At 46.7% G+C, this 24,243-nt stretch overlaps 1 protein-coding gene across 2 annotated transcripts in view; it reads right to left on the bottom strand.

Annotated features, from left to right (window-relative positions):
• LOC146839641 (uncharacterized) overlaps nucleotides 1-24,243 on the bottom strand; it is a 712,826-nt gene that overhangs the window by 87,672 nt on the left and 600,911 nt on the right. For both annotated transcript variants that reach the window (XM_085650377.1, XM_085650376.1), the window contains one exon: nucleotides 9,212-9,253. In XM_085650377.1, the coding sequence (XP_085506503.1) occupies nucleotides 9,212-9,253 (42 nt within the window). The remainder of the gene's footprint in view (nucleotides 1-9,211; nucleotides 9,254-24,243) is intronic.

Genomic DNA, 24,243 nt, shown 5'->3' with positions numbered 1-24,243 from the left:
AAACAGTCATATCCACACAGATCTTTCATGTGTGGAACTATGGATGAATGTAGGGTCAGTGTTTCCCCGTACCTTCCATTTTGGCCATGTTCTGGGACTTGGCTCACAGAGTGACGCATTGGTGCTTGCGACCTGGGTGATGGCAGCACTACAACACGGACACCCGCATCAGTTGATTCCTCATACAGCTCACGACGGAGCCACGACCATAGCTCCGGAGTCATTCTTCACAGCCTCATGCAGGACTGGCATACGCCAGGCCAACCCACTCCGCTTACACTTACAGGGAAGGACAACAACACTACATGGCCCAGGTTTTCATTAAAGTGATCTTCTGGTCACAGGCCTAGTTGTCAGTACACCACAGCCACTCCCTCACGGCTGGTATACACCCACACTACACCCATCCAGCACAGATGTCACAGAACACGTGACCCTGCCAATAAAAAAAAACGGGCGCATGTGCTCTACGCCATTTTAGAATTGCTCGCACAGGATGCACTGCGGCCGGCACAGGCACACCGGCACAGGACGGTGACTTTCGGTCCAATGAGGTACGGGTATCGTAACTGCTGAGCGGGTGTGCAGCCTAAGGTGGTGGCCCGTGCCAGCGGTGTGGACAGCTCAGGTTTTGTGTGCCCTGCTGGACCGCAGTGTAGGCCTGAGCCTTCAGACAGTGCAGACCTAACGCCACGTGGCATCGTCTTGCTGATCACTAAGTTAGTAGCACCACAAGGGCTGAGCAGGTGTGCAACCTGCAATGAAAAATCGAGTTCACTGGTATGTCCTCTGCCATGGCGAAATCAAGACTCAGCACCAAATGTGAGACATGGTGACCTGCGGAACGGGGCTTCATAATATAGAGAGTGCCCTGTCCGTGGGCCCCGGGCTTGGGGCTAGCAGCGGCATGTGGTAGGCCCTCTTTTCTACACCAGGGTGTGAAAGGTGAGCAGAGAGGCTTGTTTTTCGCAGCCGCGGGCATTCACCTCCAGGCAGTGGTAGTGCATGGGGTGCAGCAGCCTGGGTGCGCAGTGGTGGGCAGTCACCTCCGGGCAGTGGGAGTGGATGGGGTGCAGCAGCCTGGGTGCGCAGCAGTGGTCAGACACCTCTGGGTAGTGGAAGCGGATGGGGTGCAGCAGCCTGGGTCCGCAGCGGCAGGACAGCGATTTAGGCGTGCGCAGTAGTATGTACTCTGCCATTACTGATTCCATACTACGTTTCAGATGAGTAAGCTTGAGGGCTCCACTATGTCCCGGCACGTGGTTGGAGACAGACCAGTGGTGGAAAGGTGAGCTGTGAGGGTTTTGTCCACAGTGTGGGCACCACTGTCCCTCTATATCTCTTCCTTTCTCTCCCTCGCACTCTTTCTCTCTCTCTCTTTCTCCTCTCTCTCTCACTCTATCTCTTCCTCTCTCTCACACTGTTTCTCTTTCTCTCTCTCTTCCTCTCACTCTCTTTCTCTCTCACTCTTCCTCTGTTTCTCTGTTCCTCTTTCTCACACTGTTTATCTTTCTCTCTCTTCCTCTCTCACTGTTTGTCTCACTTCCTCTCTCTCTCTCTTGCCCTCTTTCTCTGTCTTCCACTCACTCCTTCTTTCTTTCTTTCTCTCTCTCCTTTGATGGACGCATGACGCACAATCTTATCTTGCTTTTTGTCTAGCAGGCTGTGATTCACAGATTGATGCCCCCCGACACGGACCTCCCACCACGAGGCGATGACTTCAGTTCTACTGAGTTATTGCCACCAGAGCTAAGCACGTGTGCAGCCTGCGATGATGCATGGGCATCCTAGCAATCAACATCTATTTAGAATTGCAAGCTCTGCTTCACAGCGTGTACACAATGAGTGAAGAGGTTGCTTCGGCACGTGGTGGACCCTCTCCGACATACGCCAATGGCGGAAGGTGAGCAGAGAGGCTTGTTTGTGCAGCGGCAGATAGTCACCTCCGGGCAGTGGGAGTGGATGGGGTGCAGCAGCCTGGGTGAGCAGTGGTGGGCAGTCACCTCCGGGCAGTGGGAGTGGATGGGGTGCAGCAGCCTGGGTGTGCAGTGTCGGGCAGACACCTATGGGCAATGGGAGTGGATGGGGTGCAGCAGCCTGGGTGCACAGCAGCGGGCAGACACCTCCGGGCAGTGGAAGTGGATGGGGTACAGTAGCCTGGATACACAAAGGCGGGACAGCGATTTAGACGTGCGCAGTTGTATGTACTCTGCCATTACTGATTCCATACTATGTTTCAGATCACTAAGCGTGAGGGCTGCACTATATCCCGGTACGTGGTTGGAGACACACTGGTGGCAGAAAGGTGAGCTGTGAGGATTTTCTCCACAGTGTCAACACTCACTCTCCCTCTCTTACTTTCTGTCACTCACACTCTTTCTCTCTCATTCTCTATCTCTTTTTCTCTCTCCAACCCTTCTCTCTTTCTCTGTCTCTTCCTCTCTCTCTCATTCTTTCTCTTTCTCTCTCTACCTCTCTCACACACTGTTTCTCTCTTTCTCTCTCTCTTCCTTGTATCTCTCTCTTTCTCTCTCTTTCTTCCTCTCTCTCACTCTTTCACTCTTTCTCTGTCTTCCTCTCTCTCTCATTCTTTCTTTCTCTATCTCTTCCTCTCAGCCTGGGTACACAGGAGGGGGCAGACACCTCTAGGCAGTGGGAGTGGATGGGGTGCAGCACTCTGGGTGCTCAGGAATGGGCAGTCCCCTCCGGGCAGGGAGAGTGGATGGGGTGCAGCAGCCTGGGTGCACAGCAGCAGGCAGACACCTTCTGGCAGTGGGAGTGAATGGGGTACAGCAGCCTGGGTGCGCAGAGGTGGGAGACATCTCTGGGTGGAGGGACTCGATGGGGTGCAGCAGCCTGGATGCACACGGGCAAAACAGAGAATTAGCCGTGTGCAGTTGTATGTGCTCTGCCATTACTGATTCTATACTATGTTTCAGATGACTAAACTTGACGGCTGTACTATGTTCCGGCACATGGTTGGAGACACACCGGTGGCAGAAAGGTGAGCTGTGAGAATTTTCTCCACAGTGTCAACACTCTCCCTCCCTCTCCATCTCTTCCTTTCTGTCACTCACACTCTTTCTCTCTCTCTCACTCTCTATCTCTTCCTTTTTCTCTCTCTTTCTCATTCTCTGTTTCTCTGTCTCTTCCTCTCTCTCTCATTCTTTCTCTTTCTCTCTCACTTCCTCTCTCTCACACTGTTGCTCTCTTTCTCTCTCTCTTCCTTGTATCGCTCTCTTTCTCTCTCGTTCTTCCTCTCTGTCTCATTCTTTCTCTCTTCCTCTCTCCCACACTGTTTCTCTATTTCTCTCTGTCTTCCTTGTAACTCTCTCACTTTCTCTCTCTCTTCCTCTCTCTCACTCTCTCTCTGTCTTCCTCTCTCACTCTTTCTTTCTTTATCTCTCTTTTCCTCTCTCTCACTCTTCCTCTCTTTCTCTCTCTCTCCTCTCTCTCCTTTGATGGACACATGATGCACAATCTTATTTTGCTTTTTGTCTTTCAGGCTGTGATTCACAAATGGTCCTGGGATGACACGCCATGGCTGTACCTCGTTTTATTTGTTGTTGTTTTCTTTAAATAAAATGTTTTATATGTAAATCCATACATGACTGTGATTCTTATTTGTCCAACCTCACATGCAACTTCTTAATTTATAATTGTGCGACATGAGCCAATTTGTTGCGTTCCAGACAGGGTGGGGTGAGGGGTGATGGCGGACAAGGGGCTGGTGGCAGGGGGTGTTGGAGCAGTGTTCGGTGTTCGAGCTGCATGATCATTGGCTCTATTGCATGTGTTATCGTTCAGGTGTGGCTCTGGGCTGGGCTCCATTTCATCTTTTAGGTTGTAGTCCGACTTTAAACCAGCTTAGAGCAGATGTAAACTTCCTGCTACTAACGCACCATATCACCTGTTTTGTACTCTCTTCGAGGATCTTGCTGGTGGTTGAGAAACTTGTGAAGTGATGTGCTTCCTGCTCTTTGCACGGGAACGCCTACTCTCCATCTCATTAGCAATATTTGCCGGGGTTATACGTGACAATGCTTTTTGAGGCTGCTATCGCTGGTAAACTGCTGATATGGCTGTTTGCTCCAGCTTGTGAATGGTGCGTTACATTTTGGTTGCGAAAAAGTACCGTTAACTCGGCGATGTGTCCTTGAGAATATACCCGTTGGTGTTTGAAAGACTTAGGAAGTACTCGAGTGCAGTGCTGAGAGCCGCCCACCCATCGCTTTCACACGGGGGGGTCGCGACAAAAAAAAGAATTCCACTTTCACTAATTTACATTTGCCTCGGGAACCCCATCCCCTGAAGCATGTTGACATGTTCAAAATGTAAAAAAATAAAACAAGAAGAGGACCGTGTCGGCCCCCTTCCCGTGGCCATATCCCGCCGCTAGGACCCCGTCTCCCGGGGTCTGGCCTCACCGTTGGGGACCATGGGGGCCGCCCCAATGCCCCCACTGTCCCGCCAGCTCCCCGCATCCTGCGGGAGCCGGCATTGCTTTGCACACGGGGAGCTGATGATATACACCTCCCCGTGTGGCAAAGCGGAAGCGAGAGCAGGCTCCCCAGCGCTCGCTTCCAAAATCCAAAGCAAGATTGGAATGACAGGGCGGAAGCCTTGCGGCTCCCGCCCTGTCATAGCAAACAGCACTGTCACGTGGGTGGGCACCCCGGGACACTGCAGGAGCCGCCCCTGGTGGGTGGCGGTCCCCAGGGCCATCACGGGCTCCAGGAGGAGGGCCGCGTGCCTCCCCCAACATGAGTAAAACCCCGCAGATGTGGTGGTCCCCAGGGCTGCAGGGGCCCCCGCAGGCTTCTGCTGTTATTTTTTAAGAACTGCCACCGGGCCCTAGCCCACCCAGGGGCCTCATTAAAATAAAACGCGGGAACTAACGCTTCATTGTTTTTTAACAATTTTGGCAGAATTCGCGACTCCAGCACGAATTGTGCGGTAATTTGTTTTTTTATACAAATGCTTTTTTGGGCCCTGATGGTCCTTCTGGGACCCCCTGAGAAGGCCTAGGGGTCAGGGGGTTCTACCCTGCCCCCTTCTCTTGTTTTATATCTTTGTTTCTCTGTTTTCTGGTGACTCGCTTCTACTGAGTCACAAGATGGCTGCTAACACTTCCTGGTTTGGAGTGTTGACACTACAGCCAATTAGAATGAAGCTCGTGGTCATGGCAGCCAATTAGAATGAAGCTCGTGGACAGGAGGGTTCGCAACTCCACCGCTGCCCTAGATATCAAAATTTTTATTTGTTTTATTTCTCAGCAACTACTGAACGGATTTACACCATTTAAAAAAACACAAGCACTACCTTTTTGCCAAATTTGGGGTAATTCCATTCAGCAGTTTCGGCTATAGCCTTGCCCAAAGTTTCCTATGGGAAATGTATTTTTTGACTCTTATTTTTTGAATTTCTCAAAACCTACTGAATGGATTTCCCCATTTAGATCAAAGGTTGCTTTCTGAACCAAGCTCTACCTTTTTGACAAAATTGGGGTCAATCCGTTTAGCAGTTCGGGCTGTAGCCCATCTCAAAATTTCCTATGGATATTAGCATGGAGAAAACGCATTTTGGGACCCCCTTTCTTCGCAGGCCCCGCTTGAGGAATCACCCCCAAACTTTCAGGATACGAGCTGACCTGAATAGACTTTTTTGGGGAGAATTTTACGAAGCTTCGTCAAATGATGCCAAAGTTATTAGCAAATCAAAAATGCTTTTCCTATGGAAACTAGGTTCTAACTATAACTACCTACCGGCGACCGCCAGTAGGTATTATATATATATATGTTTATATATTTGTTTATGTATATATATATTTATGTTTATGTATATCCAAGAAGATAAGTCGAGCGGCACCAAAGTTATTGGCAAAACAAAAAAATCTTTTCCTGTGTATCCAACTATAACTACCCATACTGGTGACTGCCAATAGGTTATATATATATTATATCACAAGAAGGTATTTATAGTTAGGAACATGTTTTCATAGGGAAAGTGTTTTTTGACCTGCCTATATCTTTGGTACTGTTTGACGAATCTTCACAAACGTTTCCATAAATAGTGCCCCGGTGGAAGCTGCATTCCGAAGAACTGGATGGAATTACACCATATTTGCCAGAAAGGTAGATTTGGTTACAAAGATCACACTTTCAGTTATTTGGTGTAATTCCAGTCAGTAGTTGTGGAGTTAAAAAAAAAAGCTAGTGATATCTGTGGCCATGAATACTTCCTGAAAAAAAGACAAGCTTGTGCAGGGAAATGCAGAGCTCTGATTGGCTGCAAACACTTCAACAACAATATTAAATGTCAAATGTTAAAAAAATGAAAAGGTGGCAGGATACGAATACCCTGACCCCCTTAAAGTTGGTCTATTTTTTTAAGACAAATTTGCCGCAAATACTCATTATTCGCGAATTCCTAGGGGGAAAAAAAACAAGCACAGGCTCCTGCGTTTGTTTTTAATTAATGGGCCAGGTCCCAGGGGCATGCCCATTCAATCATTAAATAGGAGGGGTCACAGGGAGGAGCTCCCATCCTAGGACTTATGAAAGCCCATGCGGCTCCTCTGCAACGTAGGGGACTGCCACTTTCCGTGGGCTAACCTTAAAATGAATGCAGGGGGATATACAGGTTCCACTGGGGCTAGAGATGAAATTAATGGGGGGGAGCCATAAGGCCTCCCCCACAGCTCTGTGGACCGCCACCTCCTTGGGGCTAATTATAAAATGAATGCAGGAGGCCCATGCACCCCCACAGCCCTGGGGACTGCCACCTCCCTGGTGCAATTTATCTAAAATAAAGGGGGCCATGCGGCCCTCCTGCAGTCCTGAGGATCGCCACCTCCCCAGGATGAATTACATAAATGTAGGGGGTCTGTTGTGTACCCCAGCCCCGGGACCCCACCTCCCTGGGGCTAACATTTTATGATGGAGGGGGCCACATGGCTTCCCTCATGGAACAATGAATGGTTCCGGGGACCCCTACCCCCTAGGGCTGGCTCCTGCTACCTCCCGAGGAGCCCACCATCAGGAGGTAGCTGTTTGCTTTTACCAAGTAAAATCAAACATTACTCTACTTTCTGCATGCTCGAGTGGGGAAACAGCTTGCAAAAAGTGAAGTTTTCATCTGTTTCTGTGCATGCACATATGAGTGTAGGGAAGGAAATGAAAACATTGCTCTGACATACAGGGTGCTGCTTATTAGCTCTCCCCATGTTCCTAACGGGCAGAATAGTGCTGATGAAGATGGTTGTTCTTCTGAAATATATATACCTCTTCCAAAATATACCAATACCAGTATCCAAACATTTGCATAATACTAATAGATCACAGCTGATTACCTGGGCTGGTAAGCAACCATGCTCAAATGGGAGGTATTTACCCAAATGATCAGGGTGGCTTTGCAGCCCCTTCCCTGGAACTCTGCTATCTTTGTGCTCAAGCAGAATTCGCTCACTGTTGGTACCTTCTGAGCCCTTTAAGCTAGAGAAAGAGCAGCTTCAGTCCCACTAAAAGAGATATGTTGTCTACAAAGTTGGCAAATGAGAGATTCATGCCTTAGCTTGCATGAAGCTAGCATGGGAAAAAGAATAGGCTAACCTTGTTGTAATAATACTGAATGGGAATTCAATCATCATCCATGGCTATCCCCAACCCGTGAAGAACACTCATCGATAATATTACAAAACTCATTATAACTAAGTTTGAAGATCTCTTTCCGGAGGGTCATTTTTTCAATTTCAGAACCTAGATGACACCACAAGGCTCACACCATCTGTAATATTCTTCATTCCATTTGCACACAGCTTGCAGGACCATTGTTTCCACTTTACCTCACTTCTAGGATTTATCTCTCCTACTCAAAGTAACTAGCCTAAATGTCTCATAACACTACTTTAAAACACAGTCCAACTTCCAGAGATAAGTGGAAGCTTGAATAAGACAGCCGTTATATGGCGTGGACTTGACGTATTGTTGGTGCTAGAGTAGCAACCTCCCTCCAAACTGAGATACATTTTAAATAGAATATATCACCCCCGCTCACTTTGATGAAACAGGCTCTTAGGAAGGACTCAGTATGCACAAGATATAGAGAACACTGACTTCTCACATCTTGCATGGGAGTACCTCTGGCTAGGAAATACTGGCTATCAATTATCAATCACTTATCAGTACAGTTAAAGAAATTATAGGTTCCAGGATTCCATTGGATCTCACAATATGTCTGTTGGGTCTAGTCAAAGTAGTCCCTGTCAGAGGTCAACAATTCATCGTACTGGCCCCACTGCTGGCTAAGCGGAGAACTGCAATGTGCTGGGGACTGGCCGATGCCTGTTCGAGAGAAATGGATAAAGGATCTTATATTTTGCAGCAAACAGTTGGTGATGTGTTCAGAAACATTACCCCTCCTCCCAACCCAAAGATATTTGGGGTACGCGAACACACTACCTACTGCATCAGTCCACCGATTTGTAGAAAAGCAGTGTTAGGGGCACATAATACACATGGATGTCTCCTGGGCACAACACAAACCCAAGACCCCGGTGTTGTTGGATGGGTTTCAGCTGGGTGCATTACCCTGAGATACAGGTGACATGACAAGGAGACACATGGTTGAAGAAGTGTCCAGCCTCAACAAAGTATACATGCTATATTAGTAGGCACGGTGGGATCAGTTAAATAGACTTCCAATTACAAAATGTGCGTGCTTCTATGTCCAGCTCTAGCATAACCACCGGTTGTAACTGTATGTTGCTTCCTAGGGGACATAAACTCAGCTGCCCACTCTATGCTGTACTGGACACAACAGTGGGCTCATAACTAACATCTTGATCTTTACATACCTATACTTGTCGTTATGCTTTTGAGGGTGCTCAGTTAACTGTGCCTCATAAGCAACGAATCCAGCAATGTATACCCCACATGGTAGATGTATAATGTGCTAAGTTATTATTTATGGAATTGAAGTAAATCAAAAAATAAGCAATGGGAAAACTACTAGGTTTGCCTTGGCAAGCCTGTGATTTCTTCTCATATCTATTTTTTTGTAACTCTATTCAATAGGCATTACATGTTTGAAACGAATCAAAAAGTAAAAATGCTGCTGTCTAAAAGTAGTGTGTATATGTTTGCAAAAAATGCCCCATCGTATAGGAAGCCAGAAGAAATCATTATGAAAATTCATTAAGCCAATTTCTTACCTCTTTTGCAACATGTGCAAAATCTTAAACACGGCCAAAATCCTGAAAAGTACAAAATGAAAACTTATTAGCAAACATTTGTGAATTGCTTCCATTTGCACTCATCAACCCTATCTGTGATGCTAAAGTGACATGCTTCTTTAGGAACATATCGCAATGACAGGTGACAATGGTAATTATTCAATAGCGTATGATGCATTAGCATCCTAGTGCCTATTTCATGAATGCATTACAAAGAAATAGAAATGAAACACAAATTATATAAAAAAGATCAACTCTCCTTCTATTAATTGTTTGACAAAAGAACATTTCAAGGAACACTTTTTTATAAACTGTTATAAGAACTTCAAATAATTCTCTTTCACAGAAGGTGGCAGTTCATCCACAGGGGCGTTTGGGCTGTGCCCTACCGTAGTACCCCTGCTTGCAGCAAAAGGTAGGCTGTCGCGATCTGTCCCCCTGCCCCATAGACCCGGGAATCAGATGTCTAAACCCCCTGGTGCAAGAAATCCAGTCCAATTGCGATTCGTATCAACACACTGCGCTGTGTGGGTGGGGTTTTCTGGCTACGATCAGTCACACTAGATGAGTTCAGGAACACAGTGGAACTCCAAACGCTCTTTAGTAAATAAACAGACTTATAATAGCACTAAGAAACAGGGGATAACAACTATATATAGCAATAAGAAATATGAATGGTAACCACACAGAATGAAAACAACATGCTGCAGCGTACGACCTGGCCAGCAAAAACAATATGAACATTCCTGACATGGTTAGCAAGTTCACTGCAGCCGAACATCCTATCAGTAGCTCTAAGCGCTATGCTGCTACATTTGAGCAGAAACAGAAAATAGCAAGCCTATGATTGGAGATTCTTAGGGTGGATTGCACAGCAGGCCCTCTCCCAGTGAAAACAGCTGGTTAGCTATTCTCTGTCGCAGCTTTTGCCTGGGAATGATACGCAGTGCGCGGCTGGCGCGGCTTCTTAGCGCGGCTCCCAGAGCAGCCCAGACTGAGGCTAGCTGCCACTGCAAAACGTCGAGACCTCTGGCGTGATAGATCTGTCGCAAAGCTCCTCTAATCAATGATCAGATAGGTGTTTTTTTCATAACATATGATCACCCATGTTATCTTATGATTATAAAAGAAAACAGTGCTTACAGACATTGAAGCACTAGCAAGACCAACCAAACATGGCGATCAATGCTTCATCTTGATTTACATAAAGGTAATATACTCTAACTAAAACAATAAACACACACCAGCATCTACTGGTAGTGTCCATGATAATATGGCAGAGCACAGATCAAAAACAGCAAAATCATCTCAGCCAAGGTAGGAGGCAGACATCATACTAACAGTTCTACAGGTGTGAAAATGTCACACGTTCTAACAAAAAGAGAGAATCAAATCCGCACACAGGCACATTGGAAAAATAGAAGGCCCGAACAGGCATTGTCACAGGGTTCACAACTAGCAGAGTAAATACAAACACAATCGTGTAAATATGTTTGTGTGTTATGTTGTTTCTGCACTGATCTTTCTGGCAGATGCAGGAACAGGTTGTGGGAAGAGAGGCCTGAACCTTCTCCAGATGTGCCCGTAAGTGCATGGAATCCTGGAGACAGGTGTCGGAGTATGCATATGTGAGCATCGTACCATAACTACATCTCCTTACACAGGCACATCCCACATTGTCTGCAGTGCCAGGTCTCAGTAAACACAGCATATGTGCTGAAATGGGGCTGTCAGGGTGCTCATCAGTGCATCCCTCTCTCCAATTGGAAGCCACAGTGAGCAGCAGGGATGGAATCCGAAGTCCAGTCCTGGCTTTTGATAGGGCTGACAGATGACTGGACGGTGCTTGCATCCTCTTCCTGCTGCTCAATCAGGCTTTGCATTTGTAAGCTGCAGCCTGGGACTCTTGGTATATCAGATTCTAGTGTTTCCCCCTATCATGAAGGAGAGGAGGTCCTTTAGCATTTAGGCATGAAGCAGCAAAGCAAGCAAACCACATGTGAAAACATGTTTCTTTTATTGTTGTGTGTGCTTGTGAGAGAGAGAGCATGTGTGACAAAATGGACATACGTGTAATAGTATTTGTAATGCTTCAAAATACATTTGCGACGTTGCAAATGAACAAAGTCAGATGTTTGGTAAATCTATATCAACTATGTGAGAAAGTGGATTATTAGTTGAGGTGGCTGGTACCAAGCACAAGTAATAATGGCAGTTTTCAAGTTAGGTCCAGTAAGGTTTCAATAATTTAAACATGAGCTCAACCACCAGAAAAGAGCAGAAAAACAAGTAAATGTGTAAGGCATGTAGAAGTACCAAAACAGTTAAAAAGTCAAAAACAAAACACAATAAAAATCCCACTCAAATTTATAAAAATAGAGAATATTTTAATGAACAAAAACTTCACAGATCTAATACGTGGAACAGGAGATATGAATTTCTGAACATTGAAGTAAATTTTAGAGCCAAAAGCACAAAACGCCAACCACAATCAACTGGTCGCGCTAGACGGGGGCATAGTAAAACGTTAAGGGCGATATCGATGGAGCACGTGTCAAATACAATGCCCAAGTAGGTGCCGGTCAGAGGGTTATTGTCAGAAACCAGGGCTTTTTGCTGTGTCTCTGCAATTTTTGCCACCACTGTGATTGGTTTTCTGATTCTGAATATGCCCTGGGCTCTGCTAACCAGATACAGGGCCATTGCTCTGATTAAAAATACTTGGTAATTAGGTGTAATTAGACTAGGTACTGGCAACCTACCTGTAAGTCCTTAGCATGTAGGTTTAGAGGCCCAGTAGATTTAATGCACTTAAGCGTGCCTATGGGTTTCTTGCGGTCATTTTAAAGGCAGCCCTGTTGTGCAGGCTCCTCCTAAATTACAATTATATGCAAGTTTGACTTTGGAATTAAAGGTAATTCCAAAGTCTTAACATACCTTATTATTAAATCTAAGTCACCCTTAAGGACTCCCCTAGATGCCCCAGGAGTAGGGTGCCTTGTAACTATAAACCTGGACATTATTAAAGATGTTTTATAAGCCCTAGTGAGGGACAAACAGCCAATTTCGTTTTTCCCCATAGTAGTGTATTAGCTCCATAGGCTAACATGGGAATACTTTAATCAAGTATAACTATTGACAGTAGTGAGCTAATATATTATTTTAAAGACTTAATAGTTATGATAAATCCAACAACTTGCCAATGTTAGATTTATTGTAACTGTTATGGAAAATGAGTAATAGAACTTGCTTTTCTCATGTGCCAAAATCCAGCAGTCTCTCCTGATTGGCTAGCCTTTGGCTGGCTGAGCCAAACAGCTATGATGAAGTTTGAAGAGGTCTGCATAGAGGAAAAGGGTATTTTGTGGGAGGAGATCTGCAGCTGCAGAGCAAAAGGCAAGATGGTGGTGACTCTGCAGCTTCAAGTCACTGATGTCGAACAGCGACGCAGCCTGGATTTCAGGTTCGTCCAGCTGAAAGCTCCGGAGCTCCTGTTGTCATAGAGACTTTCAGGACTTCACCGAGGCCTCGCGCTGATTCAAGCTGCCGTCGTCATCTTGAAACCTGGCCTAACGAGGGGCCTCGCTCATAGGTAAAAACTTGACTGGGCCCTACCGCTCAGTGTATTCGACCCATGTTCCATTACGGTCGGCCTCAAACTTTGTCCTGTTCAAGCTTGACCAGACGTTTCAAGTTGGCGCTTTTCATTTTTGGGCACTAGAAAACATTTAATCTTTCGAAGTTTATATCTCTGGTTCCCTACATTGGATTTTTTTTATTTTGGTGTCATTTTAATAATAAAAATATTTCCTATTTTTGAAATTGTAATTTTGTTTTGTGTTGTGTCTTACTTATTTGATGTAAATGTGTTTTTAAATGCTTTACACACCTGTCAACTAAGTTTAGTGTGCCTGCTTGCAGTCAGCTACCAAGTGTTTGAGAAAGGGAATCATTTATTGAGATCTTGACTAGACCTTATATTGTGGATGTGGCCTTATTACCAGTGTTAGATACCTACCTACACCTACTAATAGACCACCTTCCAATAGTTATCATTGGACTTAGATATTTTCTGAAGAAAAGGTGGTCATTGTCAAGTTGTTGGTGGGGCAAACTTGATCAGAGTCGGTGTTCGAGAAGCAAAGTTCTGGTGTGGTCGACAAAAATATTGGGACATCTCTGAGTGAGTGACAGCATCTTTATGTCAATCTGCTTTGACTTAGTGTTGCTCTCAGTGACGCCGTCTATGTTCGGAGTTAGAAACATTTCTGGAATTCAAATCTCCTTTAGCAGAGCATACCAGCAAGTTGAGCCTGACTGCCAATTTAACGCTTCTGCTTCATGGTGATCTGAATCTCCCAACAGTTCTTCAGAGAAAAAGTGGGAAAAAAGTTTCTAAATCCCAGCTTTTGTATTTTGGCTAGGAGGAGTACTTTCTGACATTTTTCTAAGGGACCAGGACCTAAGTGACATACTTAGGCGTTGTGACTCACTCTAGTAGAAGCCACCATCAGAGTCCAGTAAGTCTTGGTCCGCTGGGCCCTAAAGTAAAGTGAGCTTTCTTTCTTGGAGGCTGCTTCTTGGTCCTAGGTACAAATTGCAGCAGATACAGCCCTTAAGGTTGGATAAATTAGAGGAAGAGAAAAAGAGTTTGTTTATCTCAGGTTATACAGAAAGATGATGTTGACAAGAGGACGAAGACCAAACTGGCCCCTCATTCTGACGGAGATGTAGTATAGATCTGCCAACAAGGTCATGTTAAAAAGGGAGATGCCTATTATGGAGATCCTGTCATTACAGATAACAAATTGTAGTAAGGCTACCTGAGTACCGGGGCATCATTGGTGGACCATAGAGAGGGTGGTCAAAACACCTGACTGTGAAGTTGATAATGAGCTTGAAGCAAAAAGAAATATCAGGCCCACTCAAACCAATTTATGCAAACATGCTTGTGAAAAAAGATTTGCATGAAAAGTGAGATAGAGTTTAGGCACTGATTTTTTCTTTGCACACTTGTTTCTTCTTTACCTATTTCCATGAGTAAATGAGATGGAGTTTGTACAGTGTTTCTTATTATTTTTTTTTTCTATTTTGGTATGCTGTTGTTTGTTATCTTGCTCTTAACTAGAACGGTGGGTTTGTTTAATGTTGATAGTAAAAAACAAAGGAACATAATGTTGTGTCTTAGGTTTGTTGACTTTTCGCACAAAAAAGTTTCAATTGTCCTTGCTGTCTGTCTCTTGGAATATCGGTTCTTTTTTGAAGGATTGACTCAGTTGATGTGGGTATGTTGTAAGCGCAGTAAATGAGCGGTCTGCCTCCTGCATACACTAAACTTACCTTTTATATCAGCTCAGCATCAAAGTGCCCTTCATCTTCCCAACTCACTCAGAACTACAGTCACTTTCTCAACCTTTCCATGTTTCTTTCAATCCTTTTTCTTCCATTCATACCCTTTTCTATATTTTCCTTGTTCATGTTATTGTTTTTATTATTATTAGTATTCATTACTACAGTTCTTCAGATTTTTTGGTGGGTGAATGATTTGTAAGGTTTACAGATATGTTCTTGTTTTGGGATTGTATTGGCAGGGAACCTTTTATGAAGAACTAAAGAGAACATATAATAACAGTCTATTTTTTTTCACAACACATTCACCCAATGAGCTTTAGGTAACACATTCAATCAATCAATCAAAACATTTAAAGAGCGCACCTGTGAGGGTCTCAAGGTGCTTAAAAAACGTTGGGGGAGTGTTGCTACTGATCGATTAACCAGGTCTTGAGAAGTCTTCTGAAGGCCAGCAGGTCTGCTTCTGTCGCAGGTGGGTGGGGAGGGTGTTCCATGTCTTGTTGGCAAGGTAGGAGAATAATCTGCCATCGGTGGTCGTTCGGTGAATGCGGGTAACGGTGGCGAGGGCTTTGTCAGTGGAGCGAAGCTGGCGGTTTGGGGTGTAGAAGGTGAGTTGTTTGTTGAGGTATGCTGGTCCGGCATTGTGGAGTACTTTGTGAGCGTGGGTGAGGAGCTTGAAGGTGATCCTCTTGTTGACAGGGAGCCAGTGCAGGTCTCTCAGGTGGGCGGTGATGTGGCTGTGGTGGGGGATGTCGGGGATGATGCGTGCGGAGGCTTTCTGTATGCGTTGAAGTATTTTCTGGTGTTTGGCAGTGGTTCCCGCGTAGAGGGTGTTGCCGTAGTCAAGTCTGCTGCTGACGAGGGCTTGGGTGACCATGTTTCTGGTTCCAGGGGGGACCTATCTGTAGATCTTGCGAAGCATGCCGAGGGTGTAGAAACAGGAGCAGGAGACAGCGTTGACTTGCTGGGTCATAGATAGTGTTGAGTCCAGGATGAACCCCAGGTACGTGCGTGGTTGGTGGGTGTCGGTGCATCTCCCAGCGAGGCCAGCCACCAGAAGTCATCCCAGGCAGAGGGGTTGAGGCCGAGGATGAGGACCTCCGTCTTGTCAGAGTTCAGCTTCAGGTGACTGGTCTTCATCCATTCTGCGACGGCCTTCATTCCTTCATTGAGGTTGGTTTTGGCGGTGGCCAGGTCTTTGGTGAGGGAGAGGATCAGCTAGGTGTCGTTGGTGTATGAGATGATGTTGAGGTCGTGCGATCAGACGATGTTGGTGAGCGGTGCCATGTAAACGTTAAAAAGGGTCGGGCTGAGGGATGATCCCTGGGGTACGCCGCAGGTGATCTTGGTGGCTTTGGATCGGAATGAGGGGAGGCGGACTCTCTGGGTTCTGCCTGTGAGGAAGGAGGTGATCCAGTCCAGGGCTTTGTCGCAGATCCCTGCATCGTGGAGGCGTGTGCATAGCATGTGATGGCAGACGGTGTCGAAGGTGGCCGAGAGGTCCAGGAGGATGAGGGCCGCGGTTTCGCTGATGTCCTGTAAGGCCCTTATGTCGTCAGTGGCGGCGATGAGGGTGGGTTCGGTGCTGTGGTTGCTGCGTAAACCGGATTGGGACGATTCCAGGATGTTGTTCTTCTCTAGGAAGTGGGTCACTTGTCTGTTGGCAATCTTCTTGTTGACTTTCACTGGGAACGGGAGCAGGGAGATGTGGTAGAAGTTCTTGAGGTCCTTTGGGTCCGCCTTGGGTTTCTTGAGTAGGGCGTTGATCTCGGCGTGTTTCCAGCTCTCCAGGAAGAAGCTGTTGATGATCTTCTGGAGTTGGGGTGCAATGATGGAGCTCGCTTTGTTGAAGGTGTGGTGGGGGCAGGGGCCAGATGGTGAGCCGGAGTGGATGGTGTTCATGATTTTAATGATGTTTTTGTCATCGACGTGATACCAGGAGAGCAGGTTGCAGGTGTGCTTTGGGGGCAGTGAGTCCGAGGTGTCGGCGTCTGTCGGGGGGGTCTGGGTGTTGAAGCTGTCGTGCATGTCTGTGATCTTGTGGTGGAAGAAGGTGGCTAGGGATTCGCAGAGGTCTTGCGACGGCTGGATGTCGATGGAGCTGGAGCTCAGGTTGGCTTGTTTTTTCACGATGTTGAAGAGTTCTTTGCGGTTGTGTGCGTCGTTGTTGATGCGTTCCTTGAAGGAGGTCCTTTTGGCGGTTGGGATGAGTTGGTGGTGCTTGCGGCTGGTGTTCTTGAGGGCTGCGTGGTTGTCCGGTGTTTGTTCGTGGCGCCACTTCTTCTCGAGTCTTCGGCAAGTCTGCTTGGATGCCTGGAGGTCGGTGGTGAACCAGATGGCTCTCCTGTCGTGGTATGCATTTGTACATACATAATGATTACTAACTCATCAGAATTGATGATCATGTTATCATGTTCAGAAAGATGAAAGATTGAAGCAGCCCTGCACAGATCTTCAGATCACCCAAAGCAAAACACAAAGCAAAAACTAAAAACATTTGTTACCTTTTCCATTTGACTTGGACATTTCTGTTTCCTGTCATCCTTGAACTAGAAGGTGCTTCAAACAATTTGTGCTTTTCTTATAATAGCAAAAGGTATGCACTTGGTACAAAAAAGTAATAGTACCACTATCTGACAGTCCAACCGGTGCACTAAGGATGTGCAGGGCCTTCATGCCTCTGATGTGTCACTGTTACTTTAACATTTGCCCTGTCTAACTGTCTTTGAGGGGTTCCAAGGAGAGCACTGTTTTTGTCACATACATTCTAATAAGGCAGGTAAGGTAGTCTGAAGAACAAGGCTCATATTTGTCATGGTTTTGCGTCACCCTTGCACCACACAAAGGGACGCAAGGGTGACGCAAAACCTAAATGAGAATTACCAAGCCACCCAAGGCCACATGACATGGCTCTGAGTGGGTTGGTAAATCTGGAATAACGCAAGGCAGCGCAAGTCGCTGTTTCATATTCCGATGCATCCACCATGGATTTTGGTGCATTCTCAGATTTATCATTAGTGGTAAACCTGGGTATGCATCAAAATGCTACACCTCCCCAGTGGAGGAGGAATAGGTTTATTTCTTCTCATTTTTTCTGCCATCGCACCCGAACTATGTCGGACGGTCAACTGCTCCCACAAGAGCACCACCTTCCCCGATGACTGGAAACACGCCGAAATGAACCCCCTCCTGAAGAAACAACCCACAGACCCGACGGACCTTAAGAACTTCAGGCCCATCTCCTTGCTTCCATTTGCAGCCAAGGTCATCAAAAAGGCTGTCAACACCCAGCTAGCAAACTTAATCGAACAAAGTCCTGGACATCTCCCAATCTGGATTTCTAAGCAACCACAGCACCGAGACCGCCCTACTCACCGCCACCGATGACATCTGCTCCCTCCTTGATCAGGGCAAAATGGCAGCCCTCATCCTCCTAGACCTCTCAGCTGTATCCGACACCATCTCCCCACCACTCTAGCCACCAGACTCCATGATGTCAGTATCAACGGCAAGGCCCTCGACTGGATATGCTCTTTCCTCACTGGCAGAACTCAGCGGGTCAGACTCCCTCCCTACCTCTTGGAACCAACAGAGACCAACTGTGGAGTGCTCCAGGGGTCCACCCTCAGCCCCACCCTTCTCAAGGTCTACATGTCCCCCGTCATAACCATCGTTAGGAACCACAGGCTCAACATTGTCTCGTACGCCGACGACACCCAGTTGATCCTCTCCCTCATCAATGAATCCAACATCATCAAACACAACTTCCAAGGAGGGATGAAAGTCGGCACCACCTGGATGAAGAACAGCTGCCTGAAAGTCAACTCAGAAAAGACAGAAGTCCTCATCCTTGGCTCTACCTTCTCCGCATGGGATGAGTCCTGGTAGCTCTTCACCCTCAGAAATCCCCCCACCCCCATGGACCTCGCACGAAACCTCTGGATCATACTTGACTCATTGCTCACAATGAACCGCCATATCAACTCCGTGTCCTCTATCTGCTTCAACACCCACTGCATGCTTCGAAAGACTTTCAGATGGATCCCAACCGAATCCAGAATAACTGTCATGCACACACTCATCAGCAGCAGACTAGACTACGGCAAAGCTCTCTATGCAGGAATCAACAAGAAACTCCTTCGCAAACTCCAGACTGTCAAGAATGCCACAGCCAGACTGATCCTCAACATCTCTCGCCGCAGTCACATCATGCAACACATCTAAGATCTCCACTGGCTCCAAGTCAAAAGAACAATAACCTTCAAACTCCTCCCCGATGCATACAAGGCCCTTCACAACACTGGACCCGCATACCTGAACAGCTGCCTCTCCTTCCATGTGCCCAAAAGACACCTCCGATCAGCCCAGCTCTCTCTGGCCACCGTCTCACATGTCAACGAGACCAGAACAATAGGAAAGTCCTTCTGCTACCTCGCAGCCAAAGCCTGGAACACCCTCCCCTCCACCTCCGGCAATCTCCCACATTGCCTCAGTTTAGGAAAGACCTCAAGACCTGGCTCTTCAGATGAACCCAGCACTTCCTTGAGACCCTCATGTGTGAGTAGCTGCTCGTTACCAACCCTGATGGATTGATTTATTGGTTTTCCTTTTTCTACATGCGCTACATTCAGCACCATACGTAGAAAGAGGAACAAGCCTCAGAGAATTGTTTATGTACGGGAAGGTATGCCTTTCTGCACAAAAACAATCCTGCCCTACAACGTGCACCATGGCGCAAGAGTGCCCGCATTGGCGCTAGTTAGTGGTTTGTGCACCAGCAAAGAAAGAGAGCCGGAATGCTCCGTATAATGTTAAATATGGTGCATTCCTGCCATCTCCCTTTCACACACAGCAGCAAGGTGGCTTGCTGGGTTGCGTTGCATGAATATTTCATAAATATAACACCAAATACATAACTCTTTAAAGTGAAACATGGAACCAAGAGATCTGGATATTACATTTCATGTTTGAAGAGTTCAATGGTAAATGTGTCCCTATTTAATAAGAATGTGTCCTTTTGTTGTGTTTCTGCAGTTTAGTTTTACTGTAAGTTATGGATCTTGTATAGCGCATAGTAGGATGTGAGTTGCCTCTAGGTTTCAGGTTGTTTTAAGGAAGTGGATAATCTTTCGTTGCTGCATAACTGAGAGCTCTCGAGTTGACGTTGAAGGCAGTGCAAGTTTCTATTATAGTCTGTTTTATAAAATGTTTTACTGCATGCTTGCTTAATCCCTAGCCTCTCTGCAGACTACACAGAGGAATGGTCACATATGTGGCAACTGTAATAATGTTTCTATGGGAACTTTGTGACGGAATTACACAGCGTTAGATACTGTCTGGTTCCCGGCTGGACTGAGGCCTCTGTCTTGACTTCAGTTCCGCCTTACCCTAGCATGATTCCCTCCTGTAGCCGCGAAGCCACCTACACAGAGTGCACAATGCTTGAAAAGCAGATGGAAGAAGAAGTTTGGAGAACAGCTCAAGACTTGATGTCAACTAACAAGAATCAGGAGAATAACATGAGAGGCTTTCAGGAAATTGGGGGATCCAAGCAAAATCCTGACGAATGACAATAGGAAAAAAATATAGACTAAGGGATGAAGAAAGCGACAAAAGACACTATTCCTTGTATTGCAGCGCACCTTTCCCAGGGATTCAGCAGCCTTTTATACTATAGAGCGAGAAAGTGACATCTCACACAGAACAGTAGCAATCTGGGACTGAGAAGCAGTCATAGAAATCCATTGCACTGACCATTTTTGCTTGGTAATGATTATATGGTTCTGTTCCATAGCATGTCTTTGTGAAGCACACATTCACCCAAGGGTTTCTTGGCACTCAATAACAGATATTACCCAACTCAATGGTACTCATTTTATCAACCTCAGAAGGATGAAAGGCTGAGTGGACCCTACAAGATTGGAACCTGTGACCAAGAGGTCGAACACAGGCCCCTACAGTGAATCCATTAGTCCACTAAGCCACCAGACCCAGCAGCCACCAGACCCAGCATTCCACGTCTTCCTGAAGTACTTTGGGGCATGGAAGATTTCAGGAAAGAGAAAGTGGCATCAGAAGAAGCACAAGAGTGATTTCAGATTGAAAAACAGTCAGAATAAACCTCTCGGCCACTATCATGGATTTGGAATGATGACCTCATCCAGCTTCGAAAACTTTGGGACTGAGATGCCAAGATCGTGGATTCCATAATGTTAGAAAATTGCTTTAGTGGAAAAAATAAGCTTTCTTCAGCACTACTTATTGCTTGCACAGGTTTAGGCTTTTAGTGGAAAGAATTAGCATACTATGAGTCCTCAAGACATAGTAGAATTATGAGAAAGGGCAACAAAATAGTTTTTTGTGGCTCGCACCCTCTTATAAGATCCCCACGAGGAAAATTGGCTTGCTTGCTAGCTTTGCTTGCGCTCTGCAATATAGCTTCGGCATTTTCTATGCAGGCAGTCTTCGGTGCCAGCAAAGGAAGTGTGCATGCCGATTCATGAATGTGAGCAGCGGATATGTCCGGTATAGTGCTAGGCATTGATTGATATGCTTGTGTTTCAGTTCAGGGAGGACCTGATTTAGCAGTTTGGGCTGGAAAGTTCCCCCTGCTGCAGGGCCAAGATTGATTTGCATTTGGCAAGGTCTAAGCTAATATATCATGGTGTGCAAAATAAAAATGGACTGGGTTACAGCACTCGGAGAAACTGGGTTGTTGGTTGACTGGGGTGTTGGCAATGGTTAAGCAACAGCGACAATCCCTGGCATGGTGAACCACAAAAGTAACAATAATATTTTGGGATTAGCCCTGAGTATTTTGGCCCAAAAACCAGTCAAGCTTAACTTAGAGGCAATGTGTAAAGTATTTATGCAGCACAGAAACAAAAAAAAGTGAAAAAATAAACTGAGAAAAATCCCACACCAATTTAGAAAAATATGTTCAATTTAAATAAACAGTTTAACAACAAAATTATGAAATCCAATTAGTAGAACCAGAGTTAGAAATTCTTTCGTGAAAACTAGTGCCCAAAAATTCTTAAAAAGTGCGAACTGCAGACATCTAGTCATGAGAGACCGATTCAAAATGAAACAATACAATGGAGGATGATGGAGTGAGGGTTGAATACAAGAACTGGATTGGGCCCGGTCGACACTTACCTTCACACTTAAAAGAATTTTTAAGAAAAATGTTTTTAGAAAATAAAGTTCAGCAGTGCAAGGTTGCAGGTGGTGTCCGTGGGGAGAGTGTCATGGTTGGCGAGCCACTAAACGAAGACGTGGTGAAGATTTCTGCTTTTGCAGCTAGTTACTATTTTGGAAATCATAAATCTCCAGTGGAACGAGGCAGGATGCTTGAGCCAAAGACAGTTCCAGGAGATTGGATACTTCTTTGGTGAAGGACCTCTAAACAAGATTTGGTAATGGGGAGAAGAATGTAGTGGGAGCAGTCGTGCAGCCAGGCCAACCGGTGATGCACCTTTGAAGGATCAATGAGCAGCTTGGTCCCGGTCTTCCCTAGGTTCTCAGGGCAGTTCTTAGCCAAAATTTTCCAAGTTTTACATTTTGGATATCTGGGTCCCTTTAGCACCACAGACTAGGGTCCAAGACTGGTGGGGCACCACTTGTGGATTCAGAACTCACTCAGGCTGGATTCAGGTGCGTGTTCAAGATGGTAGGAACCTGTTATGTCCCTGTGGCTCTGAACAGGAGGCAGCAAACTAGCCCGTGAAATCTCTCTAGTAGTCCTGGGTGCAGATGAATAAGCACGGCTGTTAGAAATGGGATTTCTGGTTGGCTAGGGCTTGCGCCAAAGCCAGGCAGAAACCACCACTCTAATCAGGGCTGGGGAGTTACACGCCAAAGATAACCCCTGCTCACCCCCTTGGTAGCTTGGCACGAGCAGTCAGGCTTATCCCGGAGGCAATGTGTAAAGCGTTTGCGCGCGCACCCAGCAACAACACCCAAGGCCCACCACAAAAGAAACTCCACACAAGGTTTTATATAAAAATAGCCTTTGTATTATACCAAAACACATTAGATAATATTCACACAATTTACACGGTGCCAACTGGCACTGGGCAGAATTTACAGGGGACTATTTACACAAGACAGGGCCACATGGACCACTGTCAGAATCATCACAAATCACCAAATTATAAATGTAGAAATTTAGAACAAATAATGAATGTAGCGCACAACCAGTAACCACTGGTAACAGGTAAGTACCACCGACGCAACCCTAACTACCGTAGGAAAATATTGTGCAGGGAACCATGAACTCAAAAGTATCACTATACTAGGTAACACAACCTCCTAGGTATGAAAATACATCTAGAGGGATACACAAAGCATTGCATAAATCACATTAGGAATGAAAATGGCATAAAGGCAATGCACAGGCGCAAAAGTACACCGGTAACAATGATTATGTACCCTAGGTGAGGGCACACCACAAGAAAACTGTCCCCAGGCCAACTTGGCCTTCCAGGGGCTCAAACGCCCTTTGTCCAGCAGAGTCAGGGCTAGGCTGTGCAGGCTGCGCAAGCCAAAGCGCCAAGGGCAACAAACCAAAACGTTGCAGCTGCCCACTAAGTGCTGGGCAGCTGGGGAAATGACTTATGCCACACGTTGGAGTCCCTCTGGACTCTTAAACAATAATGCCCTCTTCGTTGGAGCGCACAAGCGCTCTAAAACAAACAATGCCCGGCGTGGGAGCCTTCTTGGGCTCTAGACTAGAAATGCCCAAAACAGCGTGGGACACCGTTGGAGCGGCCCGCTGCCTTCCGGGGCCGCTCTTCTCACCAAAGCAAAGAATGTCCCCCTACATTGGATCCTCACGGGGCTCGTGAAACAAACAATGCGGGCCCAGTCGTTGGAGCCTCTCGGGGGCTCGAGCACACTGCCCCCGACATTGGAGTCCCGCTCAGGGGACTCAATGTGGGCATGAACCACCCCGAGCCCTCTCCTTACCGGGACTTCTCGCGCTGCTCCTGACACTCCGTGGCGGCGGGGCTCTCTCCTCCTCACGAGAGCCCCGCTCGAACAGGCAGGACTTCCGGGACCTTTTTCGTGCTCACGGCCGCACACCAAGTCTCCCGGGCACTTGACGACCTGCGCTGTGGGAACCAATCCCAGTGTGGCCGCTGCTATGACGCTAGGGAACGGGAACCAATCCCGGCGCCGCTTTAACGATGACGCGGCGGGAATCCCTGAGGCCTGGGACCAATCCCAGCGCGGCTGCTGCTGACGTCGGTGGGCCCGGCACTTGGAACGAAGCCCCCGGGCCAGCGGCGGTGAATTCCTTGATGCGGGTAGGCTCCCGTTTATCCTTACATAAAGTCCCTGGTGGGGTGGGCACCCGCTAGGGATATAAAAACAGCACACAATGCAGGGTGGGCTCCCGTGTCGATCTCCTCACTCAGGGGAATCCCCACGTCGGGATTTCCTCGGGGAAACCGGCCACTTCGTGCTGCGGCAGCCACGGGACGCGTTTCTTCGTTGGCTGGAAAGAGAGCCAGGCGCTCTATTAAAATAAATGCAACAGCGCTCCCAGGGTGCAGTTAAAGGTCCGGGAGCAAAGTTCTTCCAGGAATAAGGTCCTTCAGGAGGCAGGGGGGAGCAAGGGCTGGGCCCAGGGGCCAGCTCACAGGGCCCTCCAG

The sequence above is a fragment of the Triturus cristatus genome, chromosome 4_1, assembly GCF_964204655.1.
Source record: "Triturus cristatus chromosome 4_1, aTriCri1.1, whole genome shotgun sequence".
NCBI lineage: Eukaryota > Metazoa > Chordata > Amphibia > Caudata > Salamandridae > Triturus > Triturus cristatus.
Note: the sequence above shows the minus strand (reverse complement) of the source record. Positions and strands in the feature narration are given on the sequence as shown.